This window comes from Chelonoidis abingdonii, chromosome 3 (assembly GCF_003597395.2).
Source record: "Chelonoidis abingdonii isolate Lonesome George chromosome 3, CheloAbing_2.0, whole genome shotgun sequence".
Taxonomy (NCBI): Eukaryota; Metazoa; Chordata; order Testudines; family Testudinidae; genus Chelonoidis; species Chelonoidis abingdonii.
The window spans coordinates 169,733,417-169,750,483 of record NC_133771.1 but is presented as its reverse complement, the minus strand read 5'-3'; the positions used below and the strand labels follow the sequence as shown (position 1 = coordinate 169,750,483).

At 42.2% G+C, this 17,067-nt stretch overlaps 1 protein-coding gene across 1 annotated transcript in view; it reads left to right on the top strand.

Annotated features, from left to right (window-relative positions):
* The window catches only part of VASH2 (vasohibin 2), a 68,177-nt gene extending 57,567 nt beyond the window's left edge, over positions 1–10,610 (top strand). Inside the window, exons 7-8 of the mRNA XM_032769087.2 lie at positions 2,405–2,520; positions 9,429–10,610. Coding sequence (XP_032624978.1) covers positions 2,405–2,520; positions 9,429–9,501 — 189 coding nt within the window. The 3' untranslated portion in view covers positions 9,502–10,610. The remainder of the gene's footprint in view (positions 1–2,404; positions 2,521–9,428) is intronic.
* Positions 10,611–17,067: the final 6,457 nt, after the last annotated feature.

Here is a 17,067-nt window from a genome sequence, read left to right as displayed (position 1 = left end):
TGTCCCCGTCAACTCCAATTAACAGGTTTGTTGACAACAGGTTATTTGCCTAGTGTTCATCAGACCCAAATGCATGAAGAAACAGGTAGATTTCCATGCAGGACCAAAGAACTAGGGAGCCATGTTCTTCTCTGTTCCACAGATGTAAATCTGGAGGAACTCACTGACTGTTCTGGATCTACACTGATGTAACTGAGAACAGAATGTTTCCCAGGGTCTCCAGATGTGGAAAACAAGTGTATTGTGACCCTGCACTTCTATAACACACACTAAATCTTTCTAATGTTCACGTTCAAACATGGGGCGAGATGAACTGCTGCACTTTGTCAGTCCCACTGTGATCACTCACTATGCCATGGGGATGAATGGAGCGTAATTTGCATTGTTGTTCCGTCAAAAAGGAATTACGGGCCAGACACTCCGCTGGTGTAACCTGCCACAATAGAACCACTATGATTTATGCCAGCTGAGGAACTGGTCCACTATTTTTTGCCTAATCTTTAAAAGATGGCTATTCCTTATGGGTTTTTTAGATAGAGAATAATGGATCTAATTCTTCTCCCTATCATACTGGGGTAAATCAGAAGTTACTCCACTGAAGTTGGTAGAGTTAATGTGGTATAAAACTGTGCTAAGTGAAATGAAAATCAGGCACAATGATGGTATGAAAGCTTTAGGCTGAAGTTGTTGTATTCTAATTTTAGTGTAACACATTTACTTGCATATGGAATTAGAATGATTTCAGCCTTCTGCTCCACATTTTTAATACCAGATAGAATGCTAGTATCTGAAGTGTATTCTGATCAAATAAGCAAGCATAGTTTATTTTTATTGCATATGTGCATTGAGCTCTGACATTGGACCCAGCCCTTGTGCAAAAAATGGAAAAGACAGTCCTTACCTTGAGAGTGTTACAATTTCAAAGCCCTCATCCTGTGGAGACTTCAGCACATGAATATTTTGAGTATTCTCATTGGATGAAATCCTAGTTCCATTGAAGTCAATGGTAAAACTCCTGTTTATTTCTGGGGGGGTCAGAATTTCACCCAGGGGCTTCCCTGGGGCTATTCATAAGGTGTAAAGTTATGCACATACTGTCTTTTGAAAGTATCAGAGGGGTAGCCGTGTTAGTCTGGATCTGTAAAAGCAGCAGAGAATCCTGTGGCACCTTATAGACTAACAGACGTTTTGGAGCGTGAGCTTTCGTGGTGATACCCACTTCGTCAGACGCAGGTAGTGGAAATTCCAGGGGAGGTAATATATGCTAGCAAGCAAGCTAGAGATAACGAGGTTAGTTCAGTCAGGGAGGGTGAGGCCCTGTTCTAGCAGTAGAGGTGTGAAAACCAAGGGAGGAGAAACTGGTTCTGTATGGCAAGCCATTCACAGTCTTTGTTGAGTCCAGAGCTGATAGTGTCAAATTTGCAAATGAACTGAAGCTCAGCAGTTTCTCTTTGAAGTCTGGTCCTGAAGTTTTTTTGCTGCAGGATAGCCACCTAAAAAAAACTTCAGGACCAGACTTCAAAGAGAAACTGCTGAGCTTCAGTTCATTTGCAAATTTGACACTATCAGCTCTGGACTCAACAAAGACTGTGTGAATGGCTTGCCAATTACAGAACCAGTTTCTCCTCCCTTGGTTTCACACCTCTACTGCTAGAACAGGGCCTCACCCTCCCTGACTGAACTAACCTCGTTATCTCTAGCTTGCTTGCTAGCATATATATACCTGCCCCTGGAAATTTCCACTACCTGCGTCTGACGAAGTGGGTATTCACCCACGAAAGCTCACGCTCCAAAACGTCTGTTAGTCTATAAGGTGCCACAGGATTCTCTGCTGTCTTTTGAAAGTTCAGGTCCTTAAAATAAAAGTGGTGTGAATGTAGTGCTGATGGAAGTCATCAGCCTAGAGGAACTCTACCCAGATGTGTGAATGGACAAGGGATGGGGAAGAAGGCCCCCTGATTGCAGAGAATCCAGCTGACAGCCCTTGAGACTCAAGTTTTCTATTCATCCACAGAACGGTTCCAGGAACTGTTTTGGCTGCACAAGCTTCCCTTCATGCTGCTACCACAATGTGCCTTATTGTGAGTTGAGGGCAACCGCCCCTAAGGGACAAGGTAGTCTGTTTGCCGTCCCGTGGTCTCTCTGCTGAGACTGCTGACTAGAAGGCCAGTTGTGGTGATGGTTTTTGTATCTGGAAGCTGGATTGAGGCCACCAACTAATTTCACAATGGGGCACTGATAACAGCTTTCAGTCCCTCCCAGCCTGGGCAGGATTCAAACAACCCTCAAGAGACTACAGGCTCTGTCTCATCTCTGATCTCCAGTATTATCACGGGGTCTTTCTTTTTTTAAAATGTTGAATAGGCATCTTCATTCAGTGCCTCCCTTCCCTTCCTCCTTTCAGATTCTGAAACCCTCAAGTGCCCACTCTCCAATCAAAGAGCGATCACGAGGCAAGTCACTGTCCCCTCGCCGAAGGCAGGTCAGCCCTCAGAGACGAGTGTGCAGAAGAGACAAATCGTGAGTATTTCTGCTTTGCTACTGCTCATGTGTTCTTTTTGAGCTGATGTCCCATTCGTTGATGAATCAGAAACTCAGTGTAAGGACACAGTAAAACTAAACTACAGATTTGGAGGAATATTGGGATTCACCCACCATAGCAGTTTCCCTATTTGTGTATGCTGTAGATATTCTGGTTAATTCTATGGCTCCAGCTGTCAGTGCTAATAGCATGGTAGTATTGTGCATGCTCTTTACGCAGTCTCTTAATAACAGAGCTGCTGGAGGGACAGAATTTGTATCATGGGCTCTATACTGCTAGCAGGGACAGCTCTAGGCCCCAGCACGCCAAGTGTGTGCTTGGGGCATCAAGTCGTGGGGGGTGCTTTGCCTGCGGGAGGTCCGCTGGTCCTGTGGCTTCTGGACCTCCCGCAGGCACGGCTGCGGGATGTCCGCCGAAGCCGCGGGACCATCAGACCTCCCGTAGGCAAGCTGCTGAACGCAGCCTGCCTGCTGTGCTTGGGGCGGCAAAATGCCTAGAGCCGCCCCTGACTGCTAGAAGCCAATGGAAATTCTCATAAAGGTCAAGTGGTAAGGATCTGTGCTTTTGGAGTCAGGGGATGTAAATTCTAGCCATGTTGTTGTTGGAATGAAGTTCTGAAAGGCCGTGCTGTGCAGCAAACTGACACCTATGAAGTACCTATGTGGCCACAAATTCATCACTGTTTATGATGAGCACTTATTAAGTAAAAAGTGACAGAATCCTGTGGCACCTTATTAAGGTGCCACAGGACTCTTTGTTGCTTTTTACAGATCCAGACTAACACGGCTACCCCTCTGATACTTTTTTCAGAGGGACTTTGTTAGCAGCTAAGAAAGAAGTTAGACTGACTTTCTAAATGTATATTTAATGCAGGTAGCAGCTGGTGATTTAACAGCAGGTTTACATTTTACATGTAAATTAATATTCTATCTGCATCATTATATTTTGGGCCCATCAGCAGGGGCTCCAGTCCTCATTTAGTATCTGGATAATTATAGTAGTTAAAGGCCCTGCTACTCCAGGCACTTTCCCTTCCCATATACTCCTTGAGGGATATTTTCATCTTTGGGTTTTTAACACTGCTACCACAGTTGTTCGAATGGCACAGATGTTCATACTGCAGAGGAGTGTCAATGTCGCTGGCTTTACAAAGAAGCCTCAGGCTTTCTGAGAACCAACTGCTGAGCAAGCGTCAGCTGCATAGCAACCTGCTCCCTTCTTATTGCTTAATTTATGTAATATGAAAGGACACGTGAAATAAGTGGTCTAGCTTTGACCCACTGGAGTCATTTGGTGACTCCGTGGTCTGCAGAAACACGCACACCTGCCCAGGACCCTACTCTTGCACGGTGTTCTTTGTGCTCCATCTCTAATGGTATTACATATCATTATAGTAAAATAAAGCCTTGGACTGCGTAATGACTTGTAACTAGACAGCAGATCTGATTAGAGCAGGGATTTGAGACTCCTTGCATGAGTTTTCAGTCCTGCTCCGTCCCTCTACACTAGAGGCATAAAGAAGGGGCTCTGAAGTTTAGCATCCAGCTACGGGGAGGATTCCCTCAGGACAGGAACAGGGAAAGAGCTCTAAGACTACCTTCTGAGCCTCCTCCTGCCCTCCAAGTGCTATCTAGGGGGCATGCAGCAGGAGGCAGTGTATTGGGGACTGGGCTGCAGCATGTAGTGCTGTAGAGATTCCAGGCAGTGCTGTGGTCCCCCAGAGCAGACTGGACTTGGGACATGTCTTCACTTTAACATAGCTGTGTAGTTGTGGCTATAATCAGCCCGCCTCCACGAGGGGCGTAGCTCCCAGCGCTGTAGGACTGTCTACACTGGCACTTTACAGCACTGAAACTTGCAGCACTCAGAGGTGTTGTTTTTTCACCCCCCTGAGCAAGAAAGTTGCCGCGCTGTAAAGTGCCAGTATAGACAAGGCCTTAGACAGCTTCCATGGGAGAAAGAGGAGGAGAAAAGTCACCCAAGTGCCATCCGTGATTAGGTTTGGAATGTCTTTATTTATATAGTAACTTTGGATATTTAGCCTATTGACCTGAAGTGTGCCAGTAGCCTGCAGCTGCCATACCACGAAGGAGGAATGTCAGGGCTGCCATTCAACCTGGAAGGTAGATTAACTGGACATGCAATATGAGGAAAACCTCAAGAGCTGTATGTGTGCACGCAGTGGCCTTCCTAAATCTGTGTGCAGTCTACTTGGGCCTTTCCACAAGCACCAACCTGCAGGGGTTGATCTTGAACAGAGGCACTTTTCCACCATCAGAGAAAGAGAATTTAAAAAATGTTAAACATGGATGCCTAAATCTGTATTCAAGCACCTAACTAAGAGTCCTGCTTTTCAGAGGTGCACAGTACTCGCTGCTGCTCATGACTTTTAGGGGAGTTGCAGCCGCTCCTTTGGAAAGCTGGCCTCTTAGTAAAGATGCCTGGATATTGATTGACATGCTGGGTTAGGTAAAGGCTGAAGAAGCTGCTGTTAAATGCTGCTCCTTCCCCTCGTTATACAGTCTGTTAACACTGGCTTGTGGTTCACTGTAGTCACCAGGGGCCAGATTTTCAAAGGTGTTTAGGTGCCTAAAGATGAAGATAGGTGCATAGCGGAATTTTCAGAAGCACCTCGACTGCTATCCTCCTGATGCCCGTCTCTGTCTTTAGGTACCTAAACACTTGAGTATCTGGCCCGTGGAGACTGACTTTGCTCTCATTTACACTGGGGTAAATCAGGAGTAACTAAGCCAGTGGAGTTACATTGGTGTAAAACTGATGTGAGTGAGCAGAATCCAGGCCTTGTTTTAAAACCCACACTAACCCTTAGGACACTGACTCGCAGTTATGGCAGCTTGAGCACTGGCCACTTTCCTCTTTTCAGTCAAGCCACTGTGGAACTGCCCTGCAGATGGTTCTGATGCTGTAGGTAGCCTCTTGTTGGGAGACCATCCCTTCCAATTCCAGGAGCCCCTTGCTTTCTGAGCCTGCTCTCCTCTGTGGCCAAACGACTCTTGGTTCCTGCCTATTGTAACTGGAGCTATCAGACTTGGGATGGGAGGAAGCGAAGGGGCAAAGAGGTGAGTTTAGTGCCACTTAGTAAGTCACTAGGGAGGACTGATGGAGAGTACGCTGGTCCTGTAGGGGTAAGAGGGTTTTCAAAGGTTAGTTAGTTAATGTGCAGGGAAGGAAATACATAAAGGAAACTTGTGCACTCCCTCCTCTTTTGGCTGGGAAGAACCTAGCTGTTTTGAGATGGCCCCAAATTTATTCATCTAGCAAAAAATGTTTTAGGCACCTGTGCTCCTAACCAAACAATGAACAGCTAGAGAATGGATATGGGCATTGTGCATCTTATCTCTTTATGAATCTCTTATTTGCATGCTCTAATTATAGCCAATTACTGAGTAGAGAGGCCCTTCATGCCACACAATACCCAGGCTGAGCTACATTATTAGCGGGTAGAGACTGAATAAGATCCTGGCATTCGCTGGAGAGGGTTCACCTGCTGATGGCAAGCTGTTATTACAGACTGCTCTTTGTCGACAATAAAATTATATAGGCCCCTCCTGGGAAGAGACTCAGCAAACTGAAGCTGGAATGTTTTCACTACATTTTCCTGAGCTCGAGCTAATGTGTGACCTTCCGTTTCTAGGTGGATTGTATACATCCCAGGGACACAGTAGCCTCACAATTGAACAGATGCGGGGTTAGGGGAAGGGACTTCAGAGGGGCCAGACCTGTGGGGTTGCTGCCCTCTCTGCAGGGATGGGGGGGATGCTGTGCCCTGCGTGCGACTGGGTGGCTGCTCCTGGTTCTGTCTCGCCGAGCTCTGGCTTCACTGCCGGTGGGAGCAGTACCTCAGACCCCACTCCTACCTCTGGGCTTCTGGCCTGCTGGGTTGCCTCAGGCCCAATTACATGAATCCAGAGGCAGCACCAGTGGGATCTGGGCCCTGCTGGGGCAGGCATGAAACCTGAGTGGTGCTGTGACCCCATGTGCCAGATCACATCATCACTTGGTCAAATTTGGCCCAGCAGCCATTCTGTCATGACAGAAGAGTAGCTGGGCCAAACTTGAGTGGCCCTTTGCAGTGCACCCAGTGCACATTGATTAATCCTGATTTTTTCTGGGTTAAAATACACCCATGGGTCCCTGCTAGAGCTGCCCCGTATCTACCCAACCTTTCACTTGGATGCTAGTGCTTAAAAAAACCACATTGTGTGTGCACCAACGGAGGGAGTGTTCTGAAATGTTGGCTCCTATTACATTGTTAGATTCAGGTCTTTCACAGTGACAGGGTACCTCTAGCCCAGTGTAACCCCATCCAAATAGAATAGCTTCAGTTCCTTCCATTGTTCATTACAGTTCAATGAGTTTTGTATGTTCCTAAAAGAGCTGAATGCTAATCCAGGCTTTCAGAAGATAATCTTGAGTTAATTCTGTGCATTTACTATAGTTAGAAGTGAAATACAATAGAGAGAGATTAATCCATGAAAATGTCTAATTAGACAATCCAGCTGGATGGAGCCATGTAGAAGAATCTCCCCCCCTTACTTAATTTTGCACTGAAAACCTCTCAAATGGGGGAGTTATTTCAGACTAATTTTTAGTTTTATTTAAATTAGAGCTTAATCCTGCAGACACTCACTACTGGATATACAGCTTGCTACAGTGGATGCTGAGCACTATGCCAGGCACTGTTTGCAGGATCAGGCCTTCGTAGTCTGATTCGCATCTGTTTTCACTGGCATAAATCTAGAGTAGCTCCACTGAAATCAATCGAGTCATACCAGTGTAATACTGATATAAGGAAGGAATCAGGTCCATATTCAGTCTAAAGCCACAGGGTGGTGCATATTTAATTATACATTTAAATAAAAAGTTATAAGTTTTTATCCTTTTGGAAAATTTTACAAGGAAAAAGCTAAAAAAAAAAATCCTCTAAACTGTAAGGTGGTGGTAGCACGTGATGCTCCCTTGTTTGGTTCTGTTCTTTCTGCTCAACCCAAAACAGAGGGGCTGGTAATTCTGATTCATCTTTATGAAACTGGAAACCAGTGTATGACTTTTAATCTGGGGAAGAGTTAGGGACTGGATGTAATTCAAGAGTCAGCACCAGTAGCTGTGCTGCTAAATGTCAGCTCGCAAAATATATTGTCTTCTCAGCTAATATTACGTGAAATTTTTAATAAATGCATGTGATGTGAGTGTAATAACGTGCATCACTAGTGAGACTGACTTTGATTAGAGGTTGACAGGAGAACTGTAGTAGTTTTAGCGTTGCTCTAGAAGCCTAGAGACTGATGTACTTCATTAGGATATACAAGGAGACTTTAAAGCAGTATTTAAAAATACCTGAAGATATTTCACAATCAGTATGAACTGAGGAGCTGGTTAGTGCCTGTGGCTGCCATTTTAGTCATAATTCCAACAGGAATTGTGGACGTGGGATGGACATATTAGGCCAGGAAGATCAGAGCTGCTCATACAGTATTTATATAAGACAGTCACAAGGCCTGAGTGTAGCCCCATAATCCACATGGAAGGGACTCTCGGTGCAAGTCAGTCCCCCCCACCATGGGAAAAGAAAGGCAGCTCTGGTGCCTGCATGTTAATGTTCCCCTGCCTTTTCCCCCAACCCTCATGTATGTTGCAGGTACTGGGATTCACAAATAGGAGGGCTGGTGGGAGTAGGCAGGTTGGTAAGTGGTGGGCAGGCCCAAGGGAATCATCCCACCCACCCTAGACTTGCAGAAGAAGAAAATTAATACAACTCCAGGCACTACTGAACCAACTGCTGCGATTCCCCCGTTAAGGCTGAGGCAGCAGAGCCAGAGTGCTGGCCTTCATGGACACGGAGCTAATCTCCCACTGGTTGTCTGGGGTCTGCACAGGCTCTGGGAGATGGAGTTATGGCCCTATCCTCTCTGAAGGAATATGTGGAAAAACCTCAACAAAAACCTTGCAGAGACCTTCTCAGGCTTAATCCCTTCTCACAGGTGATTGGGCCCATAGTTAATACACTTTTTTTCCTTTCTGCAAAGTGTTTAAAAGCTATATAAGACGGGACACAGGGTAACAATTCAGAAGAGGATGAAACTATTTATAGACCTAGTTGTAGAAAGATCAGTGAATAAACTGTTCAATTTGTGAATAGTCAAAGGAGCATTAGCTACTCACAAGGTTCCCGAATCTCAAAAGCTATATGAATTCATAGTAGAAATGTGGTGTTTTCTGCCCTCACCTTCAGTGGTGCAACTCTCTTAATTAAAGAGCAGAAACTATGCATCTTAAATGAACAGCTAATAGTCAAAAGTGAACTGCTCCAGTTACAACTCATTGGCAAGTTTTGTCCAAAGTATGCGGCAGAGAGAGTGTCACAAGAAAAAGGATGGGTTAGTAAATGATATGCCAACCAAAAAAGCCCCCAATTTTATTGATCCAATTAATTAGAGCAGGTTAAATAGTATTCACCAGAAAAAAGGAGATGATGTCTGAAGAGGTTGACTTGAGTATCTCTCTCCCTCTTTTTCTAAATAAATCCTGTATTTTTCTGAGCTTTTTTTGCTGTTTAATGTTTATCTAAGTAATGGTTAAATCCTCGCAAAGAAGCGGGCAACGCCCAGGATTTACCTACTGTTCCCCAAGTCTCTGCATGTGGCTCTGATCTTCCTGCCATCACAATGTCAAGATGATAACATGGCTGCACTCTGCATAATTAGTTCATTCAACATAAAAAGTTTTTAGTCCTGTTTTTACATTAGATTAAGTGACAAGAGACTTTGTTCCATTAGTTTTGTTTTTTTGCAATGGTGTTTATGCAATTGAAATCTGTGTCAAAGAAATGCTGAACACTGACCACCTCTTCCGTCTTTGATTGCAGGCCTGCAGTGATGGACAAGAAAGTGGGTGATCTCACTACATTGAATGAAGTGGGCTATCAACTACGCATCTAACAAAGCCATAGGCCAGATGGAGGGCTTCCATGGTGCTTCTCACTGCACATTACCCTATCCCCTGTTGAAGGAAGGGGGTGGGGGGAAAAAAAGAAACTGGTACTATTTATTAAGAACTTGTGGATTTTATTTAAAGTTTCACCTAGAAAATAGAAATTCTAGAATGATTGCAGTATTTTTTTAAATTCATTAAGTGACATCAATGAAAAACTAAATTATCTTCAACAGGATTTCTTCCCTGCAAATAGGAGGGAACTACTGTGGTGTGTTTTGTTTTGTTTTTTTAATTTAAATAATTGTTTACTCTATTTAATTGGCTTTGAATATTGTGCTCCATTGATAGTATTAGGAGTGGTGAAATGAAATATTTCTCCTTAGTGTTAATGTGCTGGGGTGCAGTCGGTTTAAACATCAAGTCAATATTTTTTGTTCAGCAATAAAACAACAGTGCAGAGGTGGATGTGACTTTTTAAAGTGTCTACCTCAGTATACAAGAGATATGCAAAATTGACAATTTTAATTTTATAACCAATTTGTACTGTTTTTCCAGCATTTCTGGGAGTACTATATTACTGCATTAGATGCACCCTGCCACTCTTTACTATGTGCATGCCTATGAAAAAGTGTAAGGTTTGATTTATATGCAAGTGTCTTAGAAATACAGAGAACCAGTTGAGGTTTCTATTGGTTTTTTTAACAACTGACCAACAATGAATTTTTACAATTTCTTAATTTTTTTTAAACTTTGCAGACTACAGTGTTTAAAGCACAAGACCTGGAGATCATTGATTTGTAGAGACTAGCATTTGCACTGTATTAACAGTCAAACTGTGTGTACAGTCTGACTCACGAGGAAGTGTCAGAATCAATAAGCTTCCTTGAGAGTTTACTTTTCTATCCATATTTGTGTGTAATTTTGAGTCATTTGTCTTTGAAGGTTAAACAGTCTAAGGGGATGATGCCTTTGTGTCTTATATTAAGATCAGACATCACAACTTAGTTAGGGAAGGTTCTCCTTTATAGGCATTACAGTAACTTTAGTGACCTTTAAAAAGATTCTTGTTAGAGTAAGCATAGCAATAAGTTTTTCACATTTTTTTCAAGAACAAGTTTTTGTCTCTCCCCTCCTTCCTTATGGTGTGTTTTACTGATGGATTTAACTAGCACTATGGATGTATGGCTAGATTTTCAGACCAGTTCAGCTCCCATTTAGGGACTTAATGGAAGTAGTTAGATTTTTCAAAGTGCTCAGTACCTAGGAGTTCTCACTGAACTCTGGGAGTTAGTGGGTGCTGAGTACTTGAAAGTTTAACCACTTCATTTAGGTGCATAAAGGGGAGCTGAGCTGTTCTGAAAATCTAGCTTGTACACAGTAAGCCATGCTTTTTACGTTTTAAAAAACAAACAAGCCAGAACCATGGGGCATTGGTGCCTTTTGTCCTTTGGATTTTCTGAGGAGATGAGGTAATAAAAAAGACAAACATAGTAAGATTCTAGTAAGTACTAAGGCTTTGGAACACTGAATGAGCCAGTGTTCAAATGGATACAGAAGCAGGTGGGAATGCCAACAGTAATCTGAAGAAAACAATCCTGCATGGGAAAGCTTTTCAGACTGTGTAGTGGGCAAATACTTAGCACAAAACAAGATGACAATACAACATAAGTGTTTGTTATAAACATTAATATAGCTTCCATTAAATATAGCTTTCAGTTTAATTCCAGCTGTACATGAGACCATTCAAAAGACTCCAATATACCTCTATCATACGAGATGTATATGGATAAAGCTTTAATATTGTGAGAAGTAGCAGTCCAAGCTTTGTAATGAATATTTAGCTGTTAAAGAGAAGTCAGTCTCCAAAATTGGAGTCTGATTTTTCATGCCTTGCAGCCTGCATAGTCATTTTTATATGTGCACGGTGTAAGCATGACTACTCGCTTTACACAGGCATGAATGCAGGTGCAAGGCCATAGTCATTTTGGTGGGGCAGAGAGAGGTGAATGTTGTTATAAAGTAAAAGTACTAAGGCAGTTGATTTACTGTAATCTCAGATGGAAATATTTCCACAAGCAAGCTATTGCATAAACACTGAATAATGTACTGATGTGTCATCTGGCCTCTCTTATGCCTGGAGGAAGAGAGCATGACTTTTTATAAAGTCATGGAATTTTTGCAATACACAATCATGAAATAAGCTACAAAATGACTAGAGAATAAATTAAGGCCCCAGTCTGGCAACAGGCCCTGGCAGGTCCTGATACAATTGAACAGGGTTTCACTGAAATGGGCTGGATTTGCTGCAGATGTGTTTGGAGCTCATTGCAAGATTGAGGTTATGTATTTCCTCGCTTTTTTTTAAGTTATGCCCCCAATACCAAACAAAAAACAGCTGGTAAGTTCTTCTCCTAATTCACATTTCATTTTGGTTACTGAAAACTATTCCCCCTCTGTCTGAAGAACAGCACAGGTGATGACCTGACTGAATTTAGAGGATTTCCTTTTCCTGAGTTCTAGAGAGGGTTCCTTGCAGTGAAACATAAGGCTTCATTACAGCCCACAACCCTTCTGTTTTGTGTATTAAGTCTTATTTGCTTTAAAATAGGTTCTGAATAGGATGGGCATTTGGGGGAGGGAGGAGGTTAGGTGTGGGGGTAAAGAATGGGGAAAAAAATCATGGTTTGTATTAGTGTAAAATTTTAAGCCATTATGATCAATAGAATTTCAGTTCCAAAACAATATGTACTGCTCAGTGTTTTGTGACCTTGTAAGCATAAGCCAACTGTTAGCTTACACAACAGGTTCCTCATTAATGAAGTGATAAGGAAAATAAGGTTTAGTTAAGCAACAGAAACCTTGATTTTTAACTGTACTTTGGTGCCATTAGAATACACTTGATTTTGAAAAGATTTGTTTTTCTACAGTACCCTATTTCTTCCAACTTGATGATGTGGTTTTACCAGCATCCAGAGTGTTTTGGCTTACGTGGCTTATCTGAACATCTAACTTGCTACACCGAAGCTTTTCTAAGCTATAAAGCTGTGACATTATTTTGTACTTTGTTTTGTTTTGTTTTGAAGTACAAGTGAATTTTATTCATTCTCTTCAAATTTGCTCTTGCACTTGCATTTTTGTCTTACCTTTAAAACTGTGATTCCAACTGCCTATTTTTCTAGCTCATTGCAAACTTGGCAAATGATATTCTGGACGAATACATCTGCATGGCTCTGGGTCTTGCTTTTCTCATAACTTGTATGTTTATGTGCAGCATGGAACTTTAATAAAATGTCTTGGTCTTTTTTAATAGCCTATTATCATTTTTTGAATGCGTTAATGTATAGGTAGTAGTATGAACTAAATCATACAGTCATTGTGGGGAAAGTGTTTTTAAAGCAGTCACTCTTTGATTGTCATTGTAAGCTAGTAACACTAGAATAGAGGAGGAGTTGATGCAAAATGTCATCATAAATCTTCAATATTAAATCAGCCAACCACTATCTGGCACAAGGTAACCTACACATTAAGCCCTTAATCATATGGTGGGTTCTTGTTTCCCCTAGTGATGGCACCTTCCAAGAAAGTGAAAGGAGACAGTATCATTCGCTTGAAATCTCTCTGGAACAATAGCCACCACTCACTCAGCATCTTTCACGAGTACCGAATGCTACATCTCTCCGTGAACAGTTGCTGCTGCTTTGCTCTTACAGTAAAGTCTCTGCTCTATCCCTAAAGCACTGTCACCAGACAAGGGTCGTCTCTTGAAGAGGGAAGGAAGTAATTCAGGTTCTTTGCTCATATGTGCTAATGAAGCAGAACAGAATTAGTGGCCTTGTTGGTTTAAATTTGGGCAGGAGGGAAACAGGGAATGTCCTTGAGGCAGGCAGGTATCTTCCTTCAACACCTTTGGTTAACTGGCTGTTAAGATTAACAAGCCTTCCTTGATACAGCCTGCATGTATCACTGCAGTTCTAGCAGCACCAAATAGCTGTCTGTCAGATAAAAACTAGGCTAAGCTTTTACTTTCTGAAGTGTCTGGCTTGTTAAATTGGTAAACAAACAATAACATCTTTCAAAACTGTGACCAGATACAGACTAGCACTGTACATAGTTCATTCCTTGGCTTGGCTCCACTATCCTGTAGGGATAGGAGAAAAAAGTCTTTCTACCAAACCAAGATTATGCTTTGTAGAGCAGGGAGGTGGAAACTCAATTTTTAAGCATGAACATTTTTTTCCTTTGAACTATTTTCCATTTAAGTTTGTCTGGTCTATAATCCCTTGTATGAACTAGGAGGTTGGTATGGATTACAGCACTATGGCAGCTTGTGCTGACAAGAATGTGCATGGAGTGTACCAAAACCAGAAAATGTTTTGGTACAGCTAGGGCCTTTGTTTGTATCAGCACTGCCAGTTACAAAGCCACAAGCGGAGGGTTCAAAAAGAACAGGCCCTTGGGAAGAACTTGAAGCTACTCACTGACAAAAGAAAACAAGATCTCAGCCTGCCCTTCCCCTATGAAGGCAGGAGTTTGGGAGAAAGATATTGTATCATACAGCATCCCAGCTTGTTGTGCAACAGCCTAATGTTGTGTCTGGTGATGTGATGAGTTAGGCTGAGTTGCAACGCATTGCTAAAATTGTATGGGGAGGAGCAGTGTTGCTCTACAAATAGGCTAGGGCTTGTCAGTGATAAGGTAGCTCTTGTTTTTCATGCCTCTTATTTTTGGCCATTAAAATGCAAGAACTCTGCCACTAGTTGAGCCTGAGCAGCGACTTAGCACAAATTGTTCCAGCTCAGTAAGTGTGGGACAGTTGAAAACTTTGGTACAGGATAGGTGGTATATAGCCTAAATGTCAGTCTGCCCATCTCAATTAGGGGAACAGCCTGTATTTGCAACCCCATCATCTTGTATGGTTGTTAGGAAGGTTTTATTGCAACATCTTTATTAAAATTACAACTTAAATTGATTTAGCTTTATCATGTGATTTATAGATAAGTAAAAGCTGACACACTGACAGACCTCCAGCTTTTGTGGAAATCTTTAGTTTCTCTTAGGCAGCAAACATTTTTAGTGAAAATGTTTCAATTGTCCTCATGTAAAGGATATGCAAGGAGCTCTAGAGTACCTAGCACCACCGTTAAACAGCGTGCAAGTCTGAGTCAGCTGTTTGCCAGAAACTCTAGCACGAGTACATGAAGAGTAAAAAGGGCCTTGCTCTCACCCTTTCCTCACTTCAATTCTATAAAGCTGGAGACTTTCCCAATGTTTTTTAAACCCCACAGCTGAACCATTTTAAAAACAGGGAAATTTATCAAATTCTACCCATAGCCACCTTAAAAAAAAAAAATACAGGAAAGAGACTCCATCATGAATCAGTGTACAAGTATATGGAGTTCAATACCTGAACACATAAGCTTTGAAGTATATACAAACACTAATATGTGCTTGTGTGATGTCCCATATATAACCTCTATTACTATCTCCAAGCACTATAAATTCACTGTTTACTGATCTCCCTTAATCTGTCCTAGCAGCAAAAGAAGAAGAAAAATGAGGGTAACAAGCAAAGACAAACTCCCTAAAAATCTGACTCTGAACACACTAGGTCAGATAATGAACCAGGCAGAACAAGCAATAAGCCTAGTGTTAGGCTCTCTTTTTCCATGCATTATGGAGCACATTAGACCCACTGAAACAAAGTGGGAATTACTGTCAATGTTTATATAATAATCTAATAACTCCAATTTAAGAGCTGCAGTGGTTATGGGAAAGGCAATGGAAGAAAGAGCTGAATGAGTGCCTTGGAAGACAACATAGACTTTAAGGTCAGAAGGGACCATTATGATCTATTCTGACCTCCTGCACAATGCAGGCCACAGAATCTCACCCATCCACTTCAATAACTCAGACATAGGTTAGGGGTTTGTTACTGAAGTCCTCAAATTGTTTGAAGACCTCAAGCTGCAGAGAATCCTCCAGCAAGTGACCCATGCTGCACAGGAAGGTGAAAAACCTCCAGGGCCTCTGCCAATCTGCCCCGGAGGAAAATCCCTTCCTGACCCCAAATATGGCTATCAGTTAAACCCTGAGCATGTGGGCAAGACTCACCAGCCAGCACCCAGGAAAGAATTCTCTGTAGTAACTCAGATCCTATCCCACCACAGATCACTGGGCATACTTACCTGCTGAAAAAGGTCAATTGCCAAATTAATTGCCAAAATTAGGCTATCCCATCATACAATCCCCTCCACAAACTTATCAAGCTTAGTCTTAAAGCCAGATATGTCTTTTGCCCCCTTCGTCTAATTTCAAGTCTAAACTTCCTAATGTCCAGTTTATATCCATTTGTTCTTGTGTCCACATTGGTACTAAGCTTAAATAATTCCTCTCCCTCCCTAATATTTATCCCTCCGATATAATCATATCCTCCCTCCCTCTTTTGGTTAGGCTAAACAAGCCAAGCTCTTTGAGTCTCCTTTAATGAGACGGGTTTTCCATTCCTCGGATCATCCTAGTAGCCCGTTTCTGAACCTGTTCCAGTTTGAATTCATCCTCCTTAAACCTGGGAGACCAGAACTGGGAATGTCTGCAGGAAAAAGCAGGTGCCATCAGGGGTCCTGTTGCCCCTCCAGAGCAGGGGACAGAAATCCCAGACAGCAGCAATCCCTCTTTCTCCCACAGTGACAGTGCTTCAACCCTTTCTGCTATCTACCCTTGCTCCTATACAGATCACCCACATGCAGACTTGCACAACAAGCTGAGAAGATGGCCTTTTCAGATGTATCTGGTGCCAGATATTTGTGGCATCTTCACAAAAATAGTTAAGTTATACAGCTATGCTATCAGGCAAATGGCTGCATTTACTAGTCTCAGAGCTTAGAGGCTTTACCCTAACCCACATAAAATTGGGTATGCCAAGAAGTATCTGACTATTTTTGAATAAAATAGCTAGCATTTGTTTTTCAGCATTAACTGAATGAATGGCTACAGAGCCAGACAGATCAGCTCACCGTGCAGATGGATACTTATGTCACAATCTAGTTAGCAAAGATCAGAGAAAAACCATTCAAGGAGAACCAAAACTCCAATCACCCCAAAACGTTAAGTCTGAATTATGAGTTCAATCAATTGGACTGTCATTGGCCCCACATTCCTCTGAAATAATGTTTAGCTTAAGTCTTAGAATATAAAGTGACAATCTAGAAGATGGTTATTCTGTAATTAAAATAGTAAAATAAAAGTTAAAATTAAAATACAGAAAATGGGACATGAAAGTGGACTGAACATAAAGAAATGTTTCTGAATTCAGGTGCTTATTGGAATATAATTAAGTACAAGTTTCAGTTTTTCTAGCAGCACACTAGTGACAGCAACTCTATTCAGAAATTATACTTCTGTTAGTTAACTCAATCACACACAGATCCATATATAATTTAAGTCACAAGAATTTCTGTTTGTCCTCCCCTCAGCCAAGAAGTTTGTTAATGTAGTAGCACATTAAAGTTTCATCTGTAAATCCTAGGTGTTTTGCAGGGTATGCTGTGTCATGGTGTATTATGAAACAGAAC